Source organism: Heloderma suspectum, chromosome 4 (assembly GCF_057233095.1).
Source record: "Heloderma suspectum isolate Gila_16-S chromosome 4, 16-S_ref, whole genome shotgun sequence".
NCBI lineage: Eukaryota > Metazoa > Chordata > Lepidosauria > Squamata > Helodermatidae > Heloderma > Heloderma suspectum.
In genome coordinates, this window is record NC_139461.1 from 9,021,352 (window position 1) to 9,048,655 (window position 27,304).

General features: G+C 45.5%; 1 protein-coding gene across 1 annotated transcript in view; it reads right to left on the reverse strand.

Moving 5' to 3' along the window:
• The window catches only part of ADGRB1 (adhesion G protein-coupled receptor B1), a 365,002-nt gene that overhangs the window by 63,568 nt on the left and 274,130 nt on the right, over positions 1-27,304 (reverse strand). Inside the window, exons 21-22 of the mRNA XM_084847946.1 lie at positions 22,237-22,387; positions 6,079-6,148 (exon numbers count right to left, since the gene is read on the reverse strand). Of these exons, the coding sequence (XP_084704072.1) occupies positions 6,079-6,148; positions 22,237-22,387 (221 nt within the window). The remainder of the gene's footprint in view (positions 1-6,078; positions 6,149-22,236; positions 22,388-27,304) is intronic.

The following is a 27,304-nucleotide window of genomic DNA, read 5'->3' on the forward strand; positions in this document are numbered from 1 at the left end:
TTTGACTGACTGTATAGAGCTTCTCCATCTTTGGCTGCAAAGGACATAATCAATCTGATTTTGATATTGACCATCTGGTGATGTGCATGTGTAGAGTCGTCTCTTGTGCTGTTGGAAAAGAGTGTTTGCTATGATCAGCGTGTTCTCTTGGCAAAACTCTATTAGCTTTTGTCCTGCTTCATTTTGTACACCAAGGCCATGCTTGCCTGTTATCCCGGTGATTTCTTGACTTCCTACTTTAGCATTCCAATCCCCTATGATGAAGAGGACATCTTTTTTTGGTGTTAGTTCTAGAAGGTGTTGTAGGTCTTCATAGAACCGATCAACCTCAGCTTCTTCGGCATCAGTGGTTGGGGCATAGACTTGAATTACTGTGATGTTGAATAGTTTGCCTTGGATTCGTACTGAGATCATTCTATCGTTTTTAAGATTGTACTCCAGTACTGCTTTTCCCACCCTTTTGTTGACATGAGTGCTACTCCATTTCTTCTAAGGGATTCTTGCCCACAGTAGTAGATATGATGGTCACCTGAATTAAATTCGCCCATGCCTGTCCATTTTAGTTCGCTTATTCCCAAGATGTCGATGTTCAATCTTGCCATCTCATGTTTGACCACCTCCAACTTACCTTGATTCATTGATCTGACATTCCAGGTTCCTAAACAATATTGTTCTTTACAGCATCGGATTTTCTTTTCACCACCAGACACATCCACAGCTGAGTGTCCTTTCAGCTTTGGCCCAGCCGCTTCACTCTTTCTGGCGCTACTTGGAAATACCCTCTGCTCTTCCCCAGTAGTATATTGGACACCTTCCGACCTGAGGGGCTCATCTTCCGGCGTCATCTCTTTTAGCCTTGTGATACGTTCCATGGGGTTTTCTTGGCAAGAATACTGGAGTGGGTTGCCATTTCCTTCTCCAGTGGACCACATTTTGTCAGAACTCTCTGCCATGACCTGTCCGTCTTGGGTGGCCCTGCACGGCACAGCTTATGGCTTCACTGAGTTACGCAAGCCCCTTCGCCACAACAAGGCAGTGATCCATGAAGGGGGAGCTCATTTTAGTCCATCTCAAATTTTTCCAGCATCCCCTCCTTGGGCCTTCGAGATGGAACATGGAATCAGACGCAATCTGCGATTGACATCCATACATTTCTAAACTTACAGTGTGATTCATGGTCCCTCCTCCCACCCAATGTGCTCAACAGCATGAGTATATTTGAAAAATACCAAGGAAACTATGTACTTTTGAAAAAAATGTGCATACATATGCTATAATCAATGGGAGAAGAATGAATATATTTCAAGGATGCACACAATTGATGGGTACCTTTGGAAAAATATGCATCAAAATACAGATAGATTTTCATATATAATCTGATATGGACTTGAGTTAGAATGAGCTTCAAGATGGAATTTGGAGAACTTCAGAGAGCTTGACTTTTCCTGATTCACATATCTCTAGCTCTGATCATGGGAAGGAAAAGAGTGAGGGATGGTGGAATGCCAGTGAGCAGTGAGGAAGCCCTGGATACAATGAATCCAATGGCCTCCCAGCCCTTGTCCCTGCCCCCAGAAGCATGCCTCACCTAGATGGACTCAGAGGCCCTTGTAACATAAAATGCTGCTTAGAAGACTATCAGGCCTCCATCACTGCTCCCATCCTGCTTGCTAGAGGTAGGGATGTTAGAGGAATCCAGTTTGGTGCTTGAGCTTGGTGGGTTTTCACTAGCTTGGCCCCCAAGATGCCAGCTTGCACCCCCAAGCTTGCCCAACTTGGCATGCACTGAGTTGGGCAAGGTTGCGGTGTCCCACTTGTCTGTGAGCTGCCATTTTGTGTAAAACTGTGAGTCTGCCTTTTACAGAAATTGCCATTGTGCACAAAATGGCAGCTGTAAATAGCATGATTTATGCAAAATTGCAGGAGTATGTTCTATGCAATTTTGTGTAAATTGCACGATTTCTCTCTGTGCCGGCTACATCTGCAAGCTCTGAAACAGAGCATGGAAATGGGGAAAACGAGGGATTCTCAGGGGTGGGAAGAGAAGGAGACTGTGGAAGCCACATTACACAGCTTCCTATGCACCACTGGCCTCCATCCCTCCCTCTCCCTGAATCCATGGCTAAACAGCCAAAATCGGCCATCTAGCCCAAAATGCAGGGGGCCAGTAGGGTTGGTGTGGGCATCCGATTCCATCTGGGAATCTGGTGGAACCACACTCTGCCCGCATCCCTAAGCCCCGCTCACTGAGCTCCTGCTCACCCCTTGCCCGCACTCGTCAAATGGCCTGCACTCACTCTGGAAGCCTCGTCAAGCTTCGCAATCGCCATTTTTTGAGAAATACAATGGCGATCGCCAAAAATGTGCATATTTGTGTGTAAGCAAAAATGCACATTCACATGCACATTTCTGCATATGCAAATATGCACATTCACAAAATGTACATTTTCCATATGCGCAAATGTGCACATTTTACAATCACCGTTTTTCAAAAAGTGGCAGCGGCAGAGCTCGATGAGGCCGCCGGGGTGAGTGTGGGCTGCTTGATGAGTGTGGGAGGGGCTCAAGCATGGTCTGGGGACCAGTGAGCAGGGGCAGGGCCTGGCGGGCACCCAGAGAACCCAGATGGGGGTAGGTTCTCTCATCCCTAGTGGCCGGAGCACGGAGGGGAGGATCACTTCTGTGCTATGGCCGCCCTGCCCTTGGATACCTGGATAGTTGACTTTGGAGGCTGCTGACTATCTCTATAGGATTGTGCCCTTAATCATCATATTTAAAGCCCTAAATGGGTTGGGAGGACTGCCTTCTCCCACATGATCCTGTCTGTCCACATACATATCGCGGGAGGATCTACCAGCTAAAGCACAGGGTGTGGATACTCAGGAGAAAACCTTCCCCACTGTCGTGTCCAGGCTCTGGCATTCCTTGCCTTGAGAGGCCCAGACGCCCTTTATCTGATGGCATTTCGATACATGGTAAAAATGATACTCTTCTCAGCCTTTCCTGAACTGGTGCCCTCCACTTGTTTTTGACAACAACAGAGATGTATGAGATTCTTTTGTTTGTTTGTTTCAGAGTTCACACCTTCTGGACTGAACATGGACTTGGATGCAATCTGAGGGCATGGTCCATACATTTCCGAGGTTGCAATCTGATTCACGGACCAAAAAAAAGAGCGTTTCACAGCAAGCAAATGTTTGAAAAATGTGCATGAACAAATGTGGACTTTTGAAAAATGAACACAAATATTAATCAATGGGAGAAGAATGTGGAAATTTCAAAGATGTGCACAACTGATGTGTCCATTTGCAAAAATACTCACGGAAATATGGAGGGATTTTCATGTGAAAAGTAAAGAAAAAAGAAAAAAAAAGTGTGCAATCTGATACAGACTCGAGTTGGAACGAGCTTTGGTGAGCTCAGTTTTGATGATTCACATGTCCCTATATTACAGCATTCCTGGCCATTGGGCCCTGCTGGCTGGAACTCATGGGAGTTGAAGTCCAAAACTGGTTGGGAAGGGTGTTCTTGCTGTTGTTTTACTGTTTGATTTTTAACACAATCTGATTGGTTCATCAGAATTGTTATTGGCTGCCTTGGAGGTCCCACTTGGGGCACACATATTCAAATAAATACACATATTCAAGTAAATGCACGTATTCATGCATGCATGCATACATACATACATAAATGATCTACTGTTACACCACAATGTTTTTGGTGAGATGAGTGGGGAGAACCCTTGATTTACAAATACAACGGAATCTTGCAATTGCAATGAGTTTGAAAGTGAGAAAAGACTTTTTAAAAAACTGGGTGATGGGAAGGTGCTACAGATCTATTAATAATAATAGCAGGGTGTCCACTGACAGGATTCCAGGGCTGAAGGTGGAAGAACAAACCGATTGTAGATGTCTCTGTGTTTCATGGGTCAGTACTATGAATAAAGAATAATGGAAGGCAATTCTCCTCCTCTTCAGATCATTGGTTTCAGTCCCCACTGGTAATTAAGGTCAGAAGTCAACCAACCCAGCTTGCTTCTAATGCTTCATGCAGTAACTGCAGTAAGAATTGAGATGATTTATGGCAAGAGGGGGATTCCCAATTGATGGGTGGATGTATTGTGTAACCACTTCATAAAATTCAAACTACACAGATTGTTTGCCATTCTAAAGTTAAAAGATACCCAGTAGGGCCAGGGCCCCCAACTAGGGCGGGGGGCAGTAGGCACATTTGGAATTTTGAGAGATTGTTGTGGGTGCTCTTACAAAATAGATGCTACAGAGGGGGCATCCCCATTCACAAAATTGCTACCATAACGAGTGTGGCTGGTAACAAAACACCAGTTTCGCAGAAGGCCTCCTCATGAGACTAAAAGAAGAGTAGCTTGCCCAAGAACCTAGGCAGAGGTGGGATCTGATCATCTAAGCTCCAAAACACAAACCATTCTTTGGAACCCACTGTTTTCTGCTCTAACACCCATTTAACAGAAGACAAACTGATGAGACTCAGAGACAAGTAACTGCACACAAACCAGCATTGAGGACTGAGCTCCACATTACATATATTCAGCAACAAAGCACAAGAAAATACCAAATTCATAGAAAGCAAACTGGCTATCTATGCTCATAGAAACACAAACACGTCCCACATGTCCCCACACACAAACCCAGGCAAAGACACACACCATGTGAAGCAAACAAACAAACCAGCTAACACAGAAACAGGCAAAACTCCTGCTCATACCCCCCACTCTCACTAGCCCCCACAATATTCCCCACCACCCCTAGCTTGCCTCCCCCCCTTTTTTCTCTTTCATATGCACACTGGGCTGTAGCCACCCACATTGTTTTTTTTTTATTATTATTTTCTAAAAATGCCTCTCTGGGACCCTTACAGGGCCCAGATACATTCTTGGAAATAAAAATTGCCCTGGAGGCCAACAGTTTGCTTTGCAGCATGCCAAACTGCCAGTTATTTTTAAGTCTAAAAAGTATTTTAAAATAAAATTAATATCAGGAGGGGAAGGGAGCTTGGCGGTCACCAAGAGAGGTTTCTGTGGGCACATTGGTGGTCAATTTCTTTTAAAGAAATTAAAAATCTGGATCTCCAGCGTGGTGACCACATTGGTGGTCGTGGTCACCACGCTAGAGATCCCAGCAGTGGGGAGTCTGGCCGCCATTCTTTAATGACATGTCAGGTATTCACCTGCCTTTAGGATGGTCTTCCTAATGTTTAGATTTTTTTTTTACTAATGTCTAACCTAAATCTACATCTCTACAACCATATCTAGGGATGGGTGAGCCACCTGTGCCTCACATTTGACTGGCTGGGAAGTAAGTTTAGTCACATTGTCCCAAATTAAGAAATGGCTTGGCTCATTTCCAAGCTGATCCAAGTTGGAGCCCCATCCTCCCCCCACCCCCCATTAGACCATCAGGGATCACTTGAAAGCCTACCAGATACAGGGCTGTCAAATGACAGCTCTGCAAAGCCAAGAGAGATCTCTCCTGCGCCTGCATAGTATTTGACATAAACAGGCTGCACCCCAGAAAACTGTTGTTGGAGGGAAAGCCCACCCACCTTTTTGCCCCAAGTGTCGTCTGTGAGGGTGGTGTTTCTGCCCCGTCAGCAGTTTCACAGTGGAATCTGTCAAAAGCAGCCAGAGATTGTGGGAAGTATGAAAGCTTGAGCAATCCATGGCTGCCTGTGGCATCTTCGGGTGGCCAAGAGAGGTCCTGGTGGAGCTCATTATGGTCAAGTTGTTCAGGGGGGTTAGGGCTGGGAAGGATTTTTTTCCCTTCAACTCAGATTTTAATCTAAGGCAAGGGAAAAGTGTGTGTGTGGGGGGGGGTGCAGTGCACCTCATCTCTGAGTTGAGCATTGTGAGCCCCCAAAGATCATATCTATGCTCAAACATAGCACACTTTGTCAGCATCTGTAGTGATTATTCCCCAGGATCACCTACAAGCCACAGCACACATGCCTTAAAATGTAAGTTGCTGCCAAGAAGGAAGCAAGCAAGCAAGCAAGCAAGCAAGCAAGCAAGAAAGAAAGAAAGAAAGAAAGATTACTTACTAGTTTGTGGTGCTGTACCCCTTGGCTTTTGTGAATCCCACAGAGATAGCAACCACCAAGGCAGGGAGGCCTAAATGGAGCAAATCAAAAAGAAAGATGCATTTTAAAAGCATTATTTGTAAATGATTGCTTGCATCAAAACATGGGACTGTTTCCTCGAGGTCAAGGAGCCCCCACTTCTCCCCTCAGCCTCACCTTTGAGCTGATAAAGATGGAGGCTCAGGCCACTACCATTCTGGCCGCAAAGAATCGTTTATTTCACCTTTCCCCCCCTCCAAAGTGGCAGTTTCATTCAAGAGCTATGTCACTATTTCTTACGAGATTTCTGTCCCAAAGGACTTCACGAGCATCATCTCATATGTTCACCGGAGTGTATAAGGCAGCAACAGGCATTGGGCCGAGGCGCCTTAGGCCACAATCCTATGCATGTTTAGAGAGAAAAATGTCTGACAACTCTCCGCGTTCTTCTTCAGCCAGGAATGCTGGGAGTTGTAGGCCTTTTTTTGTTCTGTCGAAAGATGCATAGGATTGCTCCCTTGTCACCAGGAAAAGTTGCAGGTAGAGGATGTGTCTGTCCTGAGTCTTGCTGCTTCACAGCACCAGCTTGATTGTGTCAGGAAGAGAAACTGCAGCACATCAGCCCAGATGAGTCAGGTGACTTGAGGAGCCAATAGGGGCTCAGATGGCCTTATATGAAAACAGTCCTAGGTTTAGATTCTCAGTCTAAGCAACGTCTCGCTAGAGTAATCATACAGATCCCTGTACCTTCCTTGCCTTTCCTGTCTTCTGGAACCAGATCTTTGGCAGTGGAGGCTGATGGCTCCAGTTTTGGTGGGACTGTAATCTATTCTTGGTTTCTGTTGGAACCAGACAGAACGCTAAAGGAGCTATCCAAGGTGCTTAACCTATTTGGGGGGTTGGATTCAGGACCTTGGATAGCTCCTTTAGAGTTCTGGCTGGTTCTGACCACAATCCAGAATGGATTTAAAATCCCACCAAAATTGGGGCCTCCCACCCCCACTGATCCTTGCCTTGTCGTGCACCTAGGGATGTGCGAACCCACCCCTGTCTAGTTCTCCAGGCACCAGCCCAGCCCCTGCCCCCTCTCGCCGGTCCTCGGACTGCGCTCAAGCCCCTTCTGCACTTCGCGACCATCCCGCACACACACCAGCGGCTTCGTCGAGCTCTGCGGTCGCCATTTTGTGAAAAATAAAATGGTGATCGCAAAACTGTGCATATTTGCGAAAGGCACGAAATGCACATGTTTGTGACTGCAAATATTTGCATATGTGTGAAATTCACATTTTTGCACATATGCAAAGATGTGCATTCACAAAACATGCATTTTCACATACACAAATATGCGCATTTGCAAAAACGTCCCACGCATATGCACATATATGCATTTTTGCGATTGCCATTTTATTTTTTTAAAAAATGGTGACACAGAGCTCAATGAGGCCGCCGGACTGAGTGCAGGCCACTCGCTGACCTTGGGCAGCAGGTGAGTGGGGGCAGGGGCTCAGCAAGTGGGATTTGGGGGTGCAGGCAGGGAGGTTCTGCTGGATTCCCAGACTGAATCAGCCCCCCGTGCCCTCCCTACTTGCACTACATCACCTGTCTCTGGCCCTTTCATCTCTTGAGTTACTGCATTGGGGTTTGACATATGTCAGCCCTGGACCACACTGTTTGCCTCTGCCTGACCCTGCAAATGAGGCAGATTAGACTGAGAGAACCATTACCCAAAGATGGCAGATGCAGTGAGCTTAACTGCTGAGCCAAGGCTGGAATATGGACTTTCTACTGCCAAAACTAACAGTCCATCCACTTCCTCAGATAATTAAACATGGAATATATGTTAATGTAGGGAATAGCCTTGAGATACTGTTGGAATGCATGGGGATTTCTGATTCCCAGCACGATCAACATAGACTGGATGTTGAGTTTCCACACAGGATGTTGTTTCTGATGTGTTTTTCTTTTAATTCCTGAAATGTATAAACCAGTTTGGTGCCTGATTCAGCTTCATAATGTACACATACACAGTCTCTTATCAACCGTTGAAGCAAGCCTCATCTCAGGCTGTTTTCTGCTCTCAACTCTCCATCCATGATATATTAAGAACCATTGTCAGTTGAGTTTGAATTCCCCCCTAAGAATACATACAATAAGATCACTCATTCTGTGGAGTTCTTCCCTTTAAATAAAATATTTATTTATTTATTTTTAAAGAAAATGAAATTTCATGTACCACAAGACACCAGAAGCAGGGTCCAGAAAAAAATAAAGGAACAGCTTGACATCTGGTATTCTATGCAGAGGACTTTATTCATTTATTTCAGTATGGAAACACATTCAGTCACATGATTCCACAGCTGCAGTCTTGAGAGGTACAGCTTTGTCACAGGTTTAAACTTTGGTGAAAATTGGACCCAGGAAATGTCCCAAGGCTATGCTGTGATCCCCCATGGTGAGGTAGGGGGGCTGAATTTGAGTATCTCACATGGGAATCCAATGCATGGACCATCTCATCTCATGTGCCAAAGGGATGCAGCCGTTAGTGTTGGAACTACGGGTGTATGAACAATTCCTTTTCAATTTGTTTTTGAGCAGAATTTACCTGGTTTGCACCTCCCAGAACTGAATGTGGACCTGAACCCAATCTGTGGTCAACATCCCTACATTTCTGAGCTTGTGATGCAGCGGGATTCGCCCAGCAACAAGAAAAATGTGTTTGAAAAATGTGTACATTTAAAAAATGCACATGAAAGAACAGGTACTTCAGAAAAATGTGCACAAAAATGCCTTCATTAGTGGGAGGAAATGTGTGCATTTCAAACATGTGCACAATCAATGTGTACATTTGGGAAAATAATGAGAAAAACAACATTCGCAATCTGATGCAGACATGCGTCAGGATGAGCTGTGATGTGGAATTAGAGAACTACAATGAGCTCACGTTTTGCTGATTGGCACATCCCTACTTGGGAAAGTTCCACCATATTCCCCCTGGGTAAGTTCCTCCATTACGTTTGCCCCTCCTCATTCTCCCCAACCCACATTTTGTATGCAGAACTGTAGCCATTCAGTTCTTGCATAATTGGGGCCCAATAAGAAGGACCAATCCTGTTCTCTTATGGCTGAATATCCAATGGAAATTACTCTCTCTCCAAGTGAGGAAACCTCATGCAGCTCTTAAGACCCATTTCCTTGTGACAACATGAAGCAATCTATCTTGCCGCTAACGATGGGCAAATCCCATTAAGAGGGAGTGAGATCATTTGTGAGCCAGGGCTTAGCTTCCCGATGACAAAAGCTCTTGTTATGGATGCAGGGGGATTGGAATCATCAGATGGTAGAAAAGGTGTTAGGCAGGTTTTGCCAGCTGCTGACAGCTCTACGGGCCCTTGTTAAGGATGGCCGTGTATGTATTTCCCAGCAACGGAAATTGCTTTAATGGTCATCCAAGGTGACCTGCCAGTTTGGAAGCATGATGCTTCATTCACCAAGATAGGAAGATATATCCTGGGTCTGAATCAGATCACAAGTCAGAAAGAAAGAAAGAAAGAAAGAGAGAGAGAGAGAGAGAGAGAGAGAGAGAGAAAGAAAGAAGAAAGAAAGGAAGGAAGAAAGGAAGGAAGGAAGGAAGGAAGGAAGGAAGGAAGGAAGAAGACAGACAGACAGACACATCCTCTTGTAGCACCTTAAAGACTAACCAATTTATTATGGCTTACACTGAACTAGAGACGTTTTCCTTAGCTAGAGGAAAGGATGTGTCCAGGAAAATATATGTCCACAAAAGTTGATGGCATCATACATTTCAACAGAATGCTAGATATGTCTACTCAGAGGCAGCTCAGGCAGGGGTGTGTGAGGATTTCATTTCCATTCATACAAGACCAGAACTTGGTCCATTTGCTTCTGTGGTGCAAACACATTTTGTGGGCAAAGCTCACACATTCCTGAGCTTGCAGTGTTGCAAAATGCATACTTGAGAAAAATGCACATTTTAGAAATATGCTTTTTCAGGAAATGCACATTTTCATGCTTTAATCAATGGGGGCAAAATACACATTTGGGTGTGCAATTAAAAAGAAATGAATGGGGGGAGGGGAAGCTTGCAATCAGGAATGGGAAGAAGGTGAACTGGGTTTTGAGGTGGAACTCTGAGAAACTCAAAAAGCTCAAGCAACTCTTCCATCCCTCTTCAGAATAAGCTTACACCATCGCAAATTTCAATATAATCTTCTATAGGTCTACTCAGAAGTAAGCTGCATAAAATTCAGTGGGCCTTATTCCCAAGAAAGTATGTATAGGATTCCAGCCTTTGTTAGTCTTTAACGTACTAACAAAGTAACTTTGTTGTTGTTTTTGATGGAACAGACTATCACAATTGGCCAGTAAAAGAGGTCCCTACTCTGTCGCTCCACAGCTGTTACGGGGAATCCAGATGACTTCCTCTCAAGGAAATATTTCTGTTGAAGAAAAATCACATGTCCCTGGTACTCAACTCAACCTATATCCTGCAACGGCAGATGCAGTCCTCACCCACAGCTAGGGAGGTGTGGATCTTGTTAAATCCATTCCATCTGTGTTTCACAACTTGTCAGGTATCTTTTGTTCCATTGTCTACTCATTAGAATCAGGTTTTTTTTAGGGATATATGAGAATTTTGTTCCACTTGTGCTAATGTGCATTAGTGCTAATGCGTTTTAGTGCTAATGCATATTAGAACAACTGAAACTTTGTACAAATCCCCCACCCCACCCCACCCCACCCCCAAAAAACTGAAAAATGATCCACAAGTCCACAGAATCTGTGCGACTCAGAAAAGGCTGTTTTGCTGTGGAATACATAGGCTGGATTCACATAAATCTGAACTCATTTGAATCCATTGCAGATTTCTCTGGGATCCCTACCCAATGCCCCAAGTAATCCTGTGTATTGTGTTGGTCAGTACAGTTTAGACCAGGTGTGGGAAATCTTCTTCCCTGTAAGGGCTGCATTGCATCAGGAGTAATATGTCAGGTGCTGCATGGGGAGGGTCAGTGGGGAGGGTCCAGAGTCACCAATTGGTGTGGCCACCCCACACTTGTAGGGATGTCCACAGTTTGCAAATCTGGCCCTTTGGGGGCCAGACAGATTCCCACTGCCCACCTGGCTCAGCTTGCAACTGCAAGACAAGCCGTGAGGTTTTCCCAAAATCTAGAAACTTCCCTGGTTTTTTTTGTAAATAGAAAGTCACACAAATTGCAGTTACAGTATGTGTATTTTCAGTATCTTGCAGCTGTAATTTTCTTAATTTGCGCAAATTACAACCATAATTTGCAGAAATTGCAGCCGTAATTTCTCCAACTTTCTATTTGCAAACAACAACAACAACCCTAGAAAATTCATGAGCTGACCCGACTCAATGTATATTAAGTCGGGCCAGCTCATGGGGAAGCGAGCCAAAGACCAGGGGGCTAAGCTGATGAAAGCTTGGCGAGCTCCACCCTCCCGACGGATTCCTCCAACATCCCTACACACTTTCTTGTGCACACAGACACACACCGCCTGCATCCATCCATTCACACTGATGCACCCCACTTCCCATTCATCCATCACCCCTCTGATTTGAGGCCTTGTGCCTGCAATTTGGTTTGGGGCAGGGGGGACTTTCACTTGGGAGAAAATTGGGGGCTTCTTTCTATATTCAAACTGTAGGTGGGGAGCCCACATGAGATCAGGACTACAATGTGTGGGGGAAAAGGTTCCCCTACCCTCCACACCAGGGTCTGACTGTGATTTGGGTCCCAATGTCTGATGTTAGCTGTTTTTCCAAACTAGTTGGGGATGATGTAACCTCCCTCCTTCCTCAACCAGCACAGAAACCAAGGATGGGGAGGGATGAAGGAGGAGAGGCCCCCCAAAACAGGAGGAAATCCTTTCAGTATTGCATTATATATAATGCATTCAGCTCCGGGCTGAAGGATATTCAACAAGAGGGCCTTTTCTGCTGTGTCACCCCAGCTGTGAAATGAGCTCCCTAGTGAGGCTCGCCTGGCACCTACACTGTATTCCTTCTGGCACCAGGCGAAGACTTTTTTTATTTTCACAGGCAGTTTAGCATTTTAGCTTTCTAGTCTTTTAGCTTTGCTGTTCTAAATCTGTATTTTAAGTCTCTGTATTGCTGCTAGGTTTTATTCTGGTTGTATCGTTATGTTGTGGTTTTAATGCTTTTATATTTTATATTGTTTTACTGTGTGCTTTTTGGTTTTAATTTTTGTGAACCACCCAGAGAGATCCAGCTATTGGGCAGTATAGAAATGAAATAAACAAACAAACAAACAAACAAATAAACTTTCATTTAGACTGTGGTTACTGTTAGTTTGCAAAGATCAATTTGTGATCCCCCCAAAAATGTTCACGTACAAATTCATATGCACTTTCATGTGCATTTCTCCTAATATACATATTTTTGTTCTCACTTTTCCTAAGGTACACATTTTCCCCAATATAATGTGATTTCTCCCAATGTAATGCATTTCTGTGTGCACTTCAGATATATGAATTGTTCGTATGCAATTTTCTGCAAACCCCATTACAAAATTCAGGGAAGTGTTGAGGTGGTCACTGGGTAACTGTGTTCTGGTTGATGTGTAGGTCTGAGAGTGCACATTTAAATTAGAACCAAACAAATTTCTTACTCATAACTGGTGTAGGATTGCAGCCTTAATAATTCCAGTACAAATTTCATAGTTCAATGAACTCTCTATAATGTAGGAATGTTGGTGAAATTTGTTTGGTTCACATTTTAATATGAACTGACCACTATGCAAACCAAAATGCAATTATCCTTCAATTGTAGCCCTTCTCCAAAGTTTGTGATGCAGCTTTCTGATTTAAAAAAAAGGACAAAAATACATACAGTAGGGAAATTTGCATACAAAAATGTGTACATTAGGGAAACTTGCATACAAAAAAACTTATATTAGGGGAAAGTGAAGAAATGTGCATATTGTATAAGTATGGCTACACATTTTTGTGCACAAGAAAATGCATATGGAAATGCATACAAATATTTGTGCAGACTTAAAAAAATATCACAAACTGATGTAGAAACTGGACAGAAGAAACTTACTCTTGAAAAATAAAGTATTAGAGGAAGTGAAAAAGACAGATTTGTCCATATCTTATATAAAGGCTGAAGGGGAGGCTGGTGGTTCTAAGTTTGGTGGGGCGGTGATTCTAGTCTGGGTTTTAGTCAGAACCAGCCAGAAGGCTAAAGGAGTTATTTTGGGGATAGGGTCAGCACCTTGGATAGCTCCTTCAGCCTTCTGGATGGTTCTAACTAAACCTCACAATGGAATCACTGCCCCACCGAAATTGGAGCCACCAGCCTCCCCTGAAAGGCTGCCATCTTCTCTGGTAATGATGTGTTAACTGGGGTGATGATTCAGAACATTGCCAGCCTTTCAAAGGATTTTAAATGGCAATTAAGCTAGGATTACATGAGGTAAGACTAAAAGCAAATACATTACTGCCCTTTGAGTCAATAAACGTAAGCAACAGTAAACAGAGAATCTCTCTGGAGAGCAAACCACGAGAAGAGAGCTGTTCTACACATTACATAAGCTATGATGGTAGAGAGAAGTGGTGAAATTCAGATCTGTACCACTTCAAACTGCCGGTGGGAGTGGCCATGTTTTGTTTTGTTTTTAAATGCTCTTCCAAGTAAACAAACAAACCAAAGAAAACCTCCCTCTGGGTCATAAATTAGCACATCAGGGATAGGGATGGGTGAACTCACCATTTCTCACCCTATGTCCCACTCACTGGACCCTCACTGGCCGCTCAAACCTGCTCGATGCACGTGGTGAGCCCCGGGGAGGTCCACGAATGCCCAGTGAGCCTGCTCTCTTGGCGAGCTGCCATTTTTATGCCTGTAACATTGTGTAAATGTCAGTTTTATGGCTGCCGTTCGCATAAATGGTGATGTACAAAAAAGGCCAAGCCACCATTTTTACCTAAAGTGGCTCAGCGAGGGAGCATGCAGCTGCATGCTTGCCTGACTCGGTGCATGCTGAGTTGGGCACGCGACGGGATCCACGGACTGGCATCCAGGGGGCTGAGCTGGCAAGAACTTACCAAACTTCAAGCCCCGGTCGGGTGCCTGTGCCATCCCTAATCTGGGAGATGATTAGGCTGAGCTGGACTTACTCATGCGGAGGATAACTGATAAATGCAACCATCCACCTGTGAATGTATGAGCCTAAGATCTCTGCCAGTCCATCCCCCATCTTTTTCTGTGGAATGTAAACACAGTGGCTTGTGTTCTGAAACCATTGACAGACATCCTGATCCTGGCAGTTACTGGAACACTCCCCACCCCACCCACCCCAGAGCACACACAGAGAAGCCTGATTCCGCTGGAAGCAGGAGGAAAAAAACACCCACAGCTAAACATTATGTCCTTGGCTAGAGGATAAGTGCTCTGAGAATGTAAGGCAGATTCTTATACAGTAGTTTTACCATTTCCAAGGTACACCAGGAGTTCTCTGTCTTGAATAAGAAATGTCCCAATTTCAGACTGAACTGTCTCGCAGTATGGCCACAGCGTTGTTTCTATAAATGCCTAGTCAGTTCTTGAAATCAGTTAGGTTCAGGGATGGAAGGAATCACCTCTGCCCGTGGTTGCCAGGCACTCACCATGCTGCTGCCCCGGCCCGCACCTGCTCACCATGCCGCACAAGCCCCTGGATGGCTCAGCGAGCACCATGGGGCCACTTGTCCCCTTATGAGCCACCATTTTGCGTAAAAATGGCAGCTTGGCTGTCTCTGTAAAAGTAATGCTACATAAATGGCAGCTGTAAAGGGCCATTCACACAACATTGCAAGCATAAATGGTCAATGTACACCTTTAATGTTGCGTAAATGGCTCCTTTATGGCCTCCATTTATGCAGCATTGCTTTTACGGAGACACTCGACACACCATTTTAGGCAAAACAGCCGCTTACTAAGGGAACAGGCAGCCCTGCAGCATTTGCGGGCCATGTGGGCACCTAGTGAATGGGTCAGGTAAGTGGCTGTGGCTCGGGAAGCAGGCTCTGGGGGCCTAGTGGGGGGGGGAATCCACCAGACTCCACACCCCTCTCGGATTCCTGCAACATCCCTAGTTAGACTAGGCATTTCCCTTTATGCATTTGCCCAGATGTTGATTGCATACATTTTAGATGTCTTTGCTTTCTACATTTGCTTGAGCAGAAATTGGAAAATGATCGATGATAAAAATGCTTGCAAAATTTGGTGAATCTGGGCCGGAGTATAAGTTGTAGAGAGGGGCACACAATGCTCACCTCCAAGAAAAGAGGGGGGATAACAGGCCCCCAAATTCTTCTCTGGGTTGAATTAATATCTGAACTAGAGATGAGTTTCACCTTTACCCTACACTCATCCACACTCCCAACCTCCCTCCCTCACTCTTATAAAGTGGCTGAATGATAAAGCCAACATGAGCTGATTTTTTGGTGACATTTTGCCTGTTGAATTATGCTGTTGATTTTGTGAATTATCTGGCAGATGTCACATTTAGGGGTGCTGGAAAATTTTGGGTAATCTGCATTTCCAAGTGAAATGCACTGGTCTGGGTGGTCTGCATTTCCAACTGAAATGGGTGGTCCGCACTCCCAAGTGATCAGATTCATGCTTCCTTGAATAATATGCAAGTTGGAATGCAATTATCCCTCTGATTCCACACTTCTCAGATTTTTTGCAATTTTCCACTCAAAAACTGCATAAATGTGTGTGCTAGGGGTAGCTGCATACAAAAATAAATGCAAATATTCATACACTTAAAATAATCAGAGAATGATGTGGAAATTGCATGGGACGGACTTATGATTGAATACACGTGAAACTGGCATGGACAGGATATAGACTGATTTGCACATCCCTAGTCAAGAACATATACCGGGAAACATGACAGGACCCAGTCATTATTTGATACTTGCTGGCCCCTTCACAAGAATGTGTCTTTGTGTTTTTGCCCATCGAGTGAAAAATGGTACATAGGCACCTTCTCAATGTGATAAAAAACCCAGGAGACAGATTTCTCATGGATGTGGACACTTATTTTCAGTTCCACATAAAGCCTATGTTTTTTGTTTGTTTGTTCTTAATGCATGATGATATGTATTCACGCTGCTCCTTTGATTTTTTTTCCTATTACAAAAATGCCTCATTAAAATAATTACTTAAACATGCAAAGGAAAAAGCAAGGGGTAGAAACGGCAATTAAAAGCTTCCAAACATCTGTCCTGGACTAATACTAGCTTTATGGAGAGAAACCCCTGCTGCTGTGGTGAAAGTGCTGCTGGGTCATTGTTCAGTGTTTCATTATTTATTTGCCACATTTGTCTGCCCCCCCCCCAAAAAAAAAACATTTCTTGGGGCAGCTGTGTCTGTGCATTCACAGATTTAGAAAGAAGCTCAAGGATCATTTGAGGTCAGCCCCTCAAAAACAGGGTTCTCCAGGCTTGCGTGATGTACCACATCTCAAAACGAACAGATGTTGAGGATGACTGCATTCTGGTTCATTTTCAGGTCTGGGAAGTGTGAATTTGTTAAATTAGCACTGACATGCAAACTGAATAGATTTCTCACCAATCCTTATTGTTTTGTGTAATTAGAGATGGATGCGTCTGCCAATTTTGGTTTCTCTCGGCTTCTCATTTTCCCAAACTTCAGTTCAGCTCATCTCGAATTTCTCTGGTCTTAAATTTGGTTCATCCCAAACTCTGACATTTTTTCTTGAAATGTTTGCATGAAAGTGCATAAGCATGTTTGTGCACATTTCTCCTAATATCTGCATTTTTGCATGCACGTTGCATTTCTTTCCTACTGCACACATTTGTCTAAGCATTTTTTCTAATATAATGCATTTTCAGCATTATTTTCCCTAATATATACATTTGTGTCCTTTTTTTTTTTTTAATTGGAGAGCCCCGTTGCAAAATGCAGAGAAGTGGAAATTTTGAAGGATAACTGAGTTCACATAGTGGTTCGAAAATACAAAATTAGGTACTTCCAGCATAAAATGCAAATGGAACAAATTTCTCCACCATCTCTAACTGTAAATAGCAGTACTTCCCTAAGGTATGAAAACCCTGCCCAAGACCCCAAAGAGCCACTGCCAGTCAAACAGCAATACTGGGCTTAGAAACGTCAGAGAAATCTGTGAGTTTGGAATTCTATGAATCTGAACCAGTGGGCTGGCTTTTTCTGAGTCGTGTGATTCTGTGGACTTATGGACTGTTGTTTGTCTTTATTTTACTTCCTGGAATTCAATGGCTACTAGTCCTGATGGCCATGTGCTACCTCCAGTATCAGAGGCAGTCTGTCTATATACACCAGTTGCTGGGGAACATGGGCAGGAGGGTGCTGTTGCACTCATGTCCTCGTTGTGGGTTCCTTGTTGACAGCTGGTTGGCCCCCGTGTGAACAGAATGCTGGACTAGATGAATCCTTGGTCTAATCCAGCAGGGCTCTTCTAATGTTCTTATTTTTTATGAATTGTACATAAATGTAGTTGTATAAACCTAAGACAGTTGCTGGGAAATACATTAATATATCACTGAAACACACACACACACACACACACACACACCACCACCACCATTTTATACCTCTCTGATCTCTCTTCAGCCTCTCTTCAGGTTCTGCTGTTTAGCAATTTTTGTGTGCGTGCTTTGCTTATTGATTGTATACTGAGCTAAGAAAAATAGGCAAAACGTTAAGTGCCTCTACCACTTCCATAAACTGTGTTGGACTTTTCTGTATACTTTTCTGAAGGGGGTGGGAATCCAAATCTCTCAGTGAGCGGATGATAGAGTGAAAGAAGCCTGACAATCTGCGAAACACACGCCGAACAGACTCAAGACATTCTGACTGGGCTGGACAGTCCAATAGTCTCATCTGATGTAAGGCAGCTTCCCATGTTCCACAGATGTTTCCCAGCCCCCCCTCCCTCCAGGGATCCTTCTAGCTGGAAATGCCAGGGACAGAACCTGGACCCTTCAGTATTCAAAGCTTGTAACCTGTCCATGAACAACAGGACCCTGGTGCTACTTAGGGATGGTGCAGGAGTCCAGGAAGGGGGTAGAGTCTGGCAGACATCCCCCCACTTGGCCTCCTGGACTCTAGTCTGCAGACTGTTGTGCTTGCCCAACCCGGCTCACACCAAGCCAGGTAAGCATGGTGGACCCCACTGGTCTGCCGAGCTGCCATTTTGCATAAAAATGGCACCTTGGCCTTTTTCTTAAATGTCCATTTATGCAAATGGTGGCCCTAAAATGGCCATTTATGCAAGATGACAGGCATGAATGGAACACTGATGCCTGCACTCTTGCGTAAATGGGCACTTTACAGCCGCCATTTGCATAAATGGGAATGTATGAAAATGGGAGGGATCAGGGAGCTATAAATGCTGCTCGCCACGCACTTTTGTGGAACCCAAATGGCAAACAGGGTCGGGTGGCCAGTGAGAGTCGAGCAAGCAGCACTTGGTACAGATGGGGTGAGTTTGGCCATCCCTAGTGGTTTTAGACACACCCTTAGACTGTGCCTGTACCTGTTGGTGTCACTGTCTAGGATACAGGTAGATCATCCCAAGACCATTTCTATGTTTTAAAGAAGGACTTAGTAATGAATGCCCCTCTACACATGATGTACACTCTGGGACATCAATCACACCGAAGTATCTCAGGGTATCATAGAATCATAGAATATTAGGGTTGGAAGGGGCCTATAAAACCATTGAGCCCAACCCCCTGCTCAATACAGGAATCCAAGTCAGAGCATCCCTGACAGACGGCTGTCCAGCCTCATCTTGATGCCTCCAGTGTGGGAGAGCCCACCACCTCCCTAGGGAATTGGTTCCATTGTCGTATTGCTCTGACAGTCAGGACGTTTTTCCTGATGTTCAGCCGGAATCCAGCTTCATATCACTTGAGCCCATTATTCCGTGTCCTCGATCTGGGATGATCGAGAAGAGATCCTGGCCTTCCTCTCTGGGACAGCCTTTCAAGTCCTTGAAGAGTGCTATCCTATCTCCCCTCAGTAGGAATGTTGGAGAATTCCACCACAGACTCAAGTAAGTTGTGCCATTCTGCTGCTTCCGAATCCGCAGCAGAATGGCACAACTTGCCAATGCTAAATTAAGCAGATGTCAGCTGTTCTTCTGAAAACGGCTGAAGTGGGAGGATTGGGGGCATGCACAGAAGTATGTTTGAAGTGAAGGTGAGTAAAGATTTTACACCCAAACAATGCATGATGGAGACATGGGGTGCAATGCAGTCCTTCTCCAGGTTTTTCCCCTTCTGTGTGTAAGGGGGGGGATTCCTGGGCCACCAGCTCCCCCTCCCCTAATGGTCCCCCTCCCATGTTTATCATAGAATCATAGAATAGTAGGGTTGGAAGGGGCCTACAAGACCATCGAGTCCAACCCCCTGCTCAATGCAGGAATCCAAGTAAGAGCATCCCTGACAGACGGCTGTCCAGCCTCGTCTTGAATGCCTCCAGGGTGGGAGAGCCCACCACCTCCCTAGGTCATTGGTTCCATTGTTGTATTGCTCTAACAGTCAGGAAGTTTCTCCTGATGTTCAGCCGGAATCTGGCTTCCTGTCACTTGAGCCCATGATTCCGTGTCCTGCACTCTGGGATGATCAAGAAGAGATGCTGGCCTTCTTCTCTATGACAACCTTTCAAGTACTTGAAGAGCGCTATCCTCTCTCCCCTCAGTCTTCTCTTCTCAGGGCTAAACATGCCCAGTTCCTTCAGTCTCTCTTCATAGGGCTTTGTTTCCAGTCCCCTGATCATCTTCGTTGCCCTCCTCTGAACCCTCTCCAGTTGGCCTGCATCCTTCTTAAAGTGTGGTGCCCAGAACTGGACACAGTACTCCAGATGAGGCCTAACCAGTGCTGAGTAGAGGGGGACTAGTACTTCAGCTTGCTCTGGTCTGCTCTTTGGACCCAGCATTTTGCATGTCCTAGTGGCACTGCCAGGTCTGAGAGGCCATGGACAACATATCCCCGTGGGGAATGTGCAGTTTATCGACCACCCTATTTTCTCCTCCTGCATCCCAATGGTCACTCTCTCTCTCCCCTCCCTCAACAGGTGGCAGGAAGGGAACATATCAGTCCCTTTTCCTTTCTTTTTTCAAACCTTTTCCATAGGTAACCAGGATGTTCTGGACAGTGCTGTAGTGGCACATTTTGAAGTCCAGGTGATCATCATGACAGTCTGCATAGCCATGCCAAGTACGAAAATGCAGGCAGCTGTGTTAATCCATATCTCTCTGTACATACGTATGTCTTTTGTAGGCCTTTTGGAAAGCCAGTGGGTCTTATTCACCATGGATGTGCATGAGATTCAGCTGAAACTGGGGATATACAAGAATTTTGCTCCTCTTCAAAAATCATGAGAACATGTCCTGTTCACAACCCCGAACATGAACACTAGCAGGAGCATAATTCCCACATTTTTCTTGCACTTTTCTCAGCTTCCATTCATGTTCAAATGTGTGCACTTGCACCAGTGAGCATTTCCATGGTTTTCCCCAAAACCACATTTTCATGCTTTAGCCTATGGAGGGAAAGGGTGTAGTAGCCAGTGTGGAGTAGTGGCTAGAGCGTTGGCCTGGGAGCCGGGAGATCCGGGTTCTAGTCCCCACTTGGCCATGGAAGCTCACGGGGTGACTTTGGGCCAGTCACAGACTCTCAGCTCAACCAACCTCACAGAGTTGTTGTTGTGAGGATAAAATGGAGAGAAGGAGGATTATATATGCCACCTTGGGTTCCTTAAGAAGGAAAAAAAGTGGGATATAAATGCAATAAATAAATATTTGGAGTGCACGCCTGGAAAAATGTGCATTTTTCCTGTTCAAAAATGCACATTTTTCCTGTTGGGGGGGTGGGGGGACCAAACACTCACATTCAGGAGCGAGAACAAGGAGAGACAAGCATTGAGGTGGGGAAATGGAGGACCTCAAGGAGTTCAAACATAAATTGTTCTCCAATCCCTAGCTGAACCCTGAAGTCTGAGCCAAATAGGGCCCCTTGAGAATGTTTCTGATGTGTCCTAAAGTGAAGCAGGCTTCACTCTGAATCCACCAGAGCTGAAGCTGGGCCAGAACGAGACCTCATTACTGTGTCATGCTCAGAGATGTAGACATTCTATCTCCTCTCCAAATACTGTCTCTGGTTTCATTTCTGTAAAACACTGATGAGTAGTGGAGGGAGAGAGTGTACCTGAGTGACTGACAGGTCCTCCTCCTAATTCTGGGAAATATTTTGCCAAGGATTCCAATCACTGCATTTTGGGGAAGACAAGGATGTGTGATGGCTGGGATAGGTGAACATGCGATATTTGTGTTTATTGAGGTTTTCCAAATTCTTCATGAAAGCTCGTTTCACTTTGTTTGCATACCCAAACATGAGTGCCTTCCCCTGACCCCTCCCTGATTGGGGAAAATGCACATTTTTTCCCAACTGAAAAAAATGTTTTTTTAAAAGGTACATTTATTTCCTGATTGAAACTGCATTTTCTCCAATAGGCAAAAGCATGACAATGCAGATGGGGGAGGGATTCATGCACACTTGTGCCTCTGTGCACTTTCAAATGTTAAGTTTAGGAAATTGCAAACATTTCTCAAGATTTGCATTCCTACTTGCAGTTGTGTATGAGGTTGTGAATGGGATATGTTCACCTACTTTGTGAACAGGAACAAAATTCTCTTACATCCCTCATGATGCCCATTCTTCCAAGGCCACCAGATGTCACTATGCAAAAATAGCCTTCAACTGGTTTTCAATCATCATAACAGCCTTGCACCTGCACGTATCCTTCTAAAACTGCAGATTTCTTGCCTGGGGACACCTCTATGATGGGGGCACTTTTTATACAAATTAGCCAAAAACCAGGGGGAGGGAAGGGGAATGAAATCATTTTTCTCCCCAAATTTGAGGACTCCCGTTTCACGTACACAACTTAAAATTTCAATGTGTGAGACTCAAATCCATCCATTTGAGCTTCAATTAAATGTTTAATTGAATTTGTTGCATTGCTAATCTATGTGATTTTTTTCTTTTCAGCTCCAGCTTTGAGCAAGGGATCCTCACCCCATCCAAGACACAGGAAGCGTTTACGGATGATGCGGTTCCGAAGCCGGCCTGTCACGGCCATGTATGATTGCCAGGCCTCCGTCAGCACCCAACAGAATGAAGAGAGGAAGAAGAAGTGCAGGAAGGCTGCCACCAAGGTGCAAATCACCTGGAGAGGGAGAGTGAAAGGGACATATGTAAGCAGGAAGAGAAGCAAAGGAAGGAGAAACAGTCAGACTGGAAGGGGAAGAGAGCACAAACACACATTGGCCTCTGTCCTTTCCTGAACCTTGGATCCCAGTCTTCCAGGATACAAATGATCCAGTATAAGTTAAAATACAAGAGAACTATCACAGAATAGTAGAATGATAGGACAATAGGTTCGGAAGGGGCCTACAAGGCCATTGAGTCCAACCCCCTGCTCAATGCAGGAATCCAAGTCAGAGCATCCCTGACAGATGGCTGTCCAGCCTCAACTTGAATGCCTCCAGTGTGGGAGAGCCCGCCACCTCCCTAGGTAACTGGTTCCATTGTTGTATTGCTGTAATTAGTCTACCATCTCATTAATTTGAGCCTTGGGAACATTTGTTCACAGGGCCTAAAGCTGAAGCAACTGTTTTCACATTTCAGCAAGGCAGTATTACTGGAGCACTTGCAGAAGGACAGTAAAATTCTGCATTCTCAGAGGGTGCTGTGTTCTGGACAAAGAGCCAGGATTGCTTTCTCCTTTGTTGCACAAGGGGTCATCAGCATTCCCAAAGAAAGGAGAAAGGGCATTGCAGTTACGGAGCGCATGGACTCAGATGTAGCATGACATAGGGATACGTAAAGTTCCAGACGTTGCACTGCGTGAATGTTCCATATAAAATCAAAATGAGATACGCAGCACTGGAGAGTTCAGAACTGCAATCCCATGCATATCAATACTAAATCAGATCAATCCAAATACTGTGGGTTGGGTGGTTCCTCCTGCCATAATTACCTTCCTGAGATTCTAACCCATCAAGGCTCTTTTCTTTCTTCTTATAGAAGTGAAACCTTTTTTTGTCCTTTGAAGCAGGCGGTAATGCTTGGCAGAGCATGATTTATTAATAAAAAAGGCTGCCAAGCTAGAGCTGGAGAGGAGGTACAGCAGGGACCTTTCCCTTTGTCTAATGTGGCCAGCAGCAAAATTATGCATCATTTTGTGTAGCACTTTCATCTTCAAAGGGCTTCACAAAATGTACAGATGGATGCCATTCACTGGGTGCGCATAGGTGGAAAGCTTCTGCATGGGCGGGGGGCGGGAAAAGGGGAGACACCATCAAGACACAGACAAAAAGAAGTCCTAAACAACAACAATAAAAAAGCACTGGTTGTTAAAGAAGACCCTGCATCAATTAGAAGTTTTAAATAGTAAGTGGGATTCCCCCATCAAATTTATAGGGGAGCAGGGACAGGATAAACTGCAAGAAGAAGGTAGGGGATGGAAAAGACTCAAAGCCATCTCCCCTGTTTACCCGCATTACGTATCATTGCAAGGAGGAATTTGGGGTCAGACCACACTGTCTTTGAACACACTGTTCTTACACACATGCATACAAACACACACACACACCCCTTTCTGGGGTGCTCCTGGCTCTCCAGGGTCTCAGGTCGAGATCCTTTTAAGTTGGAGATTCTAGGGACTGAACCTAGGGATGTCAGAGGTAGGGATGGCGGAGAATTTCTCCACGAATCTCGGGGAGGCCGAATGCCAACGCATTCGGCCCCCCGAAATTGTTGGAGAAATTCTCCGCCCCCCCGCCCCCCCCGGGATGGGACTTACCTCCCTTGAATGTCCCTCTCGGCGGCGGGTCCCGGCGGGAGTTCGGCGGCGGTTCATCGGGGGCGGGGGCGGCGGCCAGTCTTCTGACCAGCTGCCGCCGCCGCCATTACAAAATAAAGTAAAAAAAAAAAAACACCACCCGTGATCAGCTACGTAACGATTTACATAGCCTATCACGGCTAGATTTCCAAAGTCAGCCGTGATAGGCTACGTAAATCGTTACGTAGCCTATCACGGGTGACTTTGGAAAAAAAAAAGCGCGTATGCAAATGGCGGCACCCATGGGCGCCGCCATTTGCATTCCTTATTTGGTCCCAGTAGTTTACGTAAAGATTTACGTAGACTACGGTGAAAATAAGGGCAACGCAAATAGCGTTGCCCTTATTTTCGCCGTAGTCTACGTAAATCTTTACGTAGACTACCGGGGACCAAATAAGGAATGCAAATGGCGGCGCCCATGGGCGCCGCCATGTGCGTACGCTTTTTTTTTTTCAAAGTCACCCGTGATAGGCTACGTAATGATTTACGTAGCCTATCACAGCTGACTTTGGAAATCTAGCCGTGGATAGGCTATGTAAATCGTTACGTAGCCTATCACGGGTGGTTTTTTTTTTTCACTTTTTTATTTCGTGGCCGGGGAGATGGGGCGCTTCTCCCCGGCCTGAATTTTGGCTGGGCGAGGCAGGGCGCCTCCCCCCCCGGCCTGAACTTTGGGGGGAGAACCGAAGCACCTCCCCCCCACCGCGAAGCAAGCTGTGGGACCAGGTAAGTGCCTTTCGTACGTCCCTAGTCAGAGGAATCGAGCTGGGGAATGGAGCTTGATGAGCTTTCGTTGGCTTGCCCCTCCCCCACACTTCAGCTCATCTTCTGCTGGCTGGCCCAGCTTGGTCCGCAGCAAGTTGGGCCACCTGGCAGATTTTCTGTATTTTTTTTTCTTTGTGGAAATAGATATTTAAGCAGATTTCAGCTGCATTGTGTGTGATTTGCACAACTTTCAACCACAATGTTGTGCAAATTATGCAAATTCTGGAGGCAATTTGTGCAAATATCTATTTCTGCAAAAAAAGGGGGAAAAGGAGAAAGTTCCCAGATTCCATGGGGGAAAAAAAAAAGTGGCTTGGCTCAAAATTCAAGCCAAGTTGGGCACACCGTGGAACTCTGGTGAGGCCCCAAAGGGCTGGATTTCCTGACAAAGGACATCCCTAACTGAACCTGGGACCTTCTGCATACTAAGCATGTGCTCTGTCACTAAGCTGTGGTGTCTCCCTGGGCAGGGCTGGCCCAAGATATGTTGCTGCCTGAGGCAAATATGTCCCCCCCCCCCCGACACACACACACAATTCCACATACAGTACGATATGAGAATGCCTGGCAGTTGAATCTTATGTCAACATGGGTGACAGGACAGCATCCTCCGCTGTACCTGAGGTCAGCAGGCTAGCTTAGGGGGTACAGAGCAGGGTGCGTGGCACACAGAGCTCTGTCTTCCAACATCTTGCCCCTGCTCCATGCCCTCCCCCCAACATCCACCGCCTGAGGTGGATACCTCACTCTGCCTCATGATGGGACCAGCTATGTCCCTGTGGGACCATATCTCCCATTATTGCCTTGCAACGGCAGAGAATTTTTACTATCAGAGAAGTATTCTGTCATCCCCCCACACACACACACACTTTTGTCACCCAGTGCATCTACCTGTGGGCTACCAGAGGTCCCCAATATTTTTGGGTCGGTGGGCACATTTGGAATTTTGCATGAGTGCCATGGGTGCTCTCACAAAATGGCTGCCATGGGGGGCTTGCGTCAGGATCCCCTTTGCCCCTACAGAGAACTCCAATAGCCAAATCAAAACACAGACAAAAGGTTTCAGTTCCATGGCTTTAATTCACGGCTGCCTCACAGATTACAAAGGAAAAGCCTTCAAGGAGATCGAAGGGAAGCTACGGAAGTTGGCCACCATTTGGGAAAAGGCGGCAAATTATCCTAACTTGAGGGGTGGGAGGGGAAGATCTCCCTTTCTCCCAAGACACCTCTAGACACAGCTGTTGACACCAAGCCAATTGGGCGGACCACCTAAGCTCGGCCCCTACCATCTCCCTCTTATCCCTGCATCTGCGCCTGGCATCTAAGAGAGTTCAGGTTGTCCTTCCCCCTCCTTCCCCTGTTCGCTATCTATCACAGGGATGTGTGAAGGGGGGCCTTCTCCATCCAGCTGTGCCTCTGAAGCCTGGGAAAGTTCCTCCCCCACATTCTGCACCTCTTCCTCAGACTCTGAACTGCTCTGCCACTCTATATGCTCAGAGGCAACCCTGACAGCTTGCCCACTCACCAGTCACTAAACACTCATTTCTGAGAAGGGAAACTGATGAGACTAAAAGAAAAGTAGCTTGTTCAAGAACTTAAGGGCAAGGCAGAGATGGGGTCTGAAGTAGGGCACCCACGCCACACTTCGCCCAATGAACCCCTGCTATTTACCTGACCATGTGAGCAGTGCGGAGTGAGCCAATGGGGCCATCAAAGGGTGGGGGGGTTGGCAGTGGCGCAGGGCCTCCATTTCTTTGGCTGACAACCTGGTCTCTATGCAAACCCCATTTTAGCACAAACACTCTGTGTTTTTTGTAGATCTACTGCAGTGAACAATGGTGGCCATGAAGGGCCCTTTCAACCATATTATAGGTCTCTAATATGGCTGCAATGACCCTTTATGGCCACCATTGTGCACAACAGTAAATCTACAAAAAATATGGAGTCCCCATCTTGCACTAAAATGGAGCTGGCGTGGAGACCGGGTGACTGCTGTAAGTCCCGGCATCTCATGTGGTGCAGGGGGCAGGGGTGGGGGTTTGCCAAGCTGATGGGGGGGGGATTTGGAAGGTTCCCAAACCCAGTTGGGTGCCCATACCATCCCTAGTCTGAGGTCCCAAAACATAAAACCACCCTTTTGAACCTAAATAAAGATTGTGCTGGAGGGCAGAACTTTGCTTTGCAGCAGGCCAGCCTAACAACAACAACAATTTCAACATTTAAAAAAAAATCTTAAGAAACAAAATAAAAATTGGGAGGGGCAGGGACTCCTTCAGTGGGCTCCAAAAGAGATGTCTATGGGCACATTGGAGACCACAGCTATGTACTAACCTATGGAATCATAACAATAATAATGCTGTTGTTGTTGATGATGATGATGATAATTATGATTCTACAATACTTAATAACAAAGCACTATCAGAAGTTAAGAGGGCCAAGCCCTCAGTTTAGCCATCTGTCATCATTATATTTTGT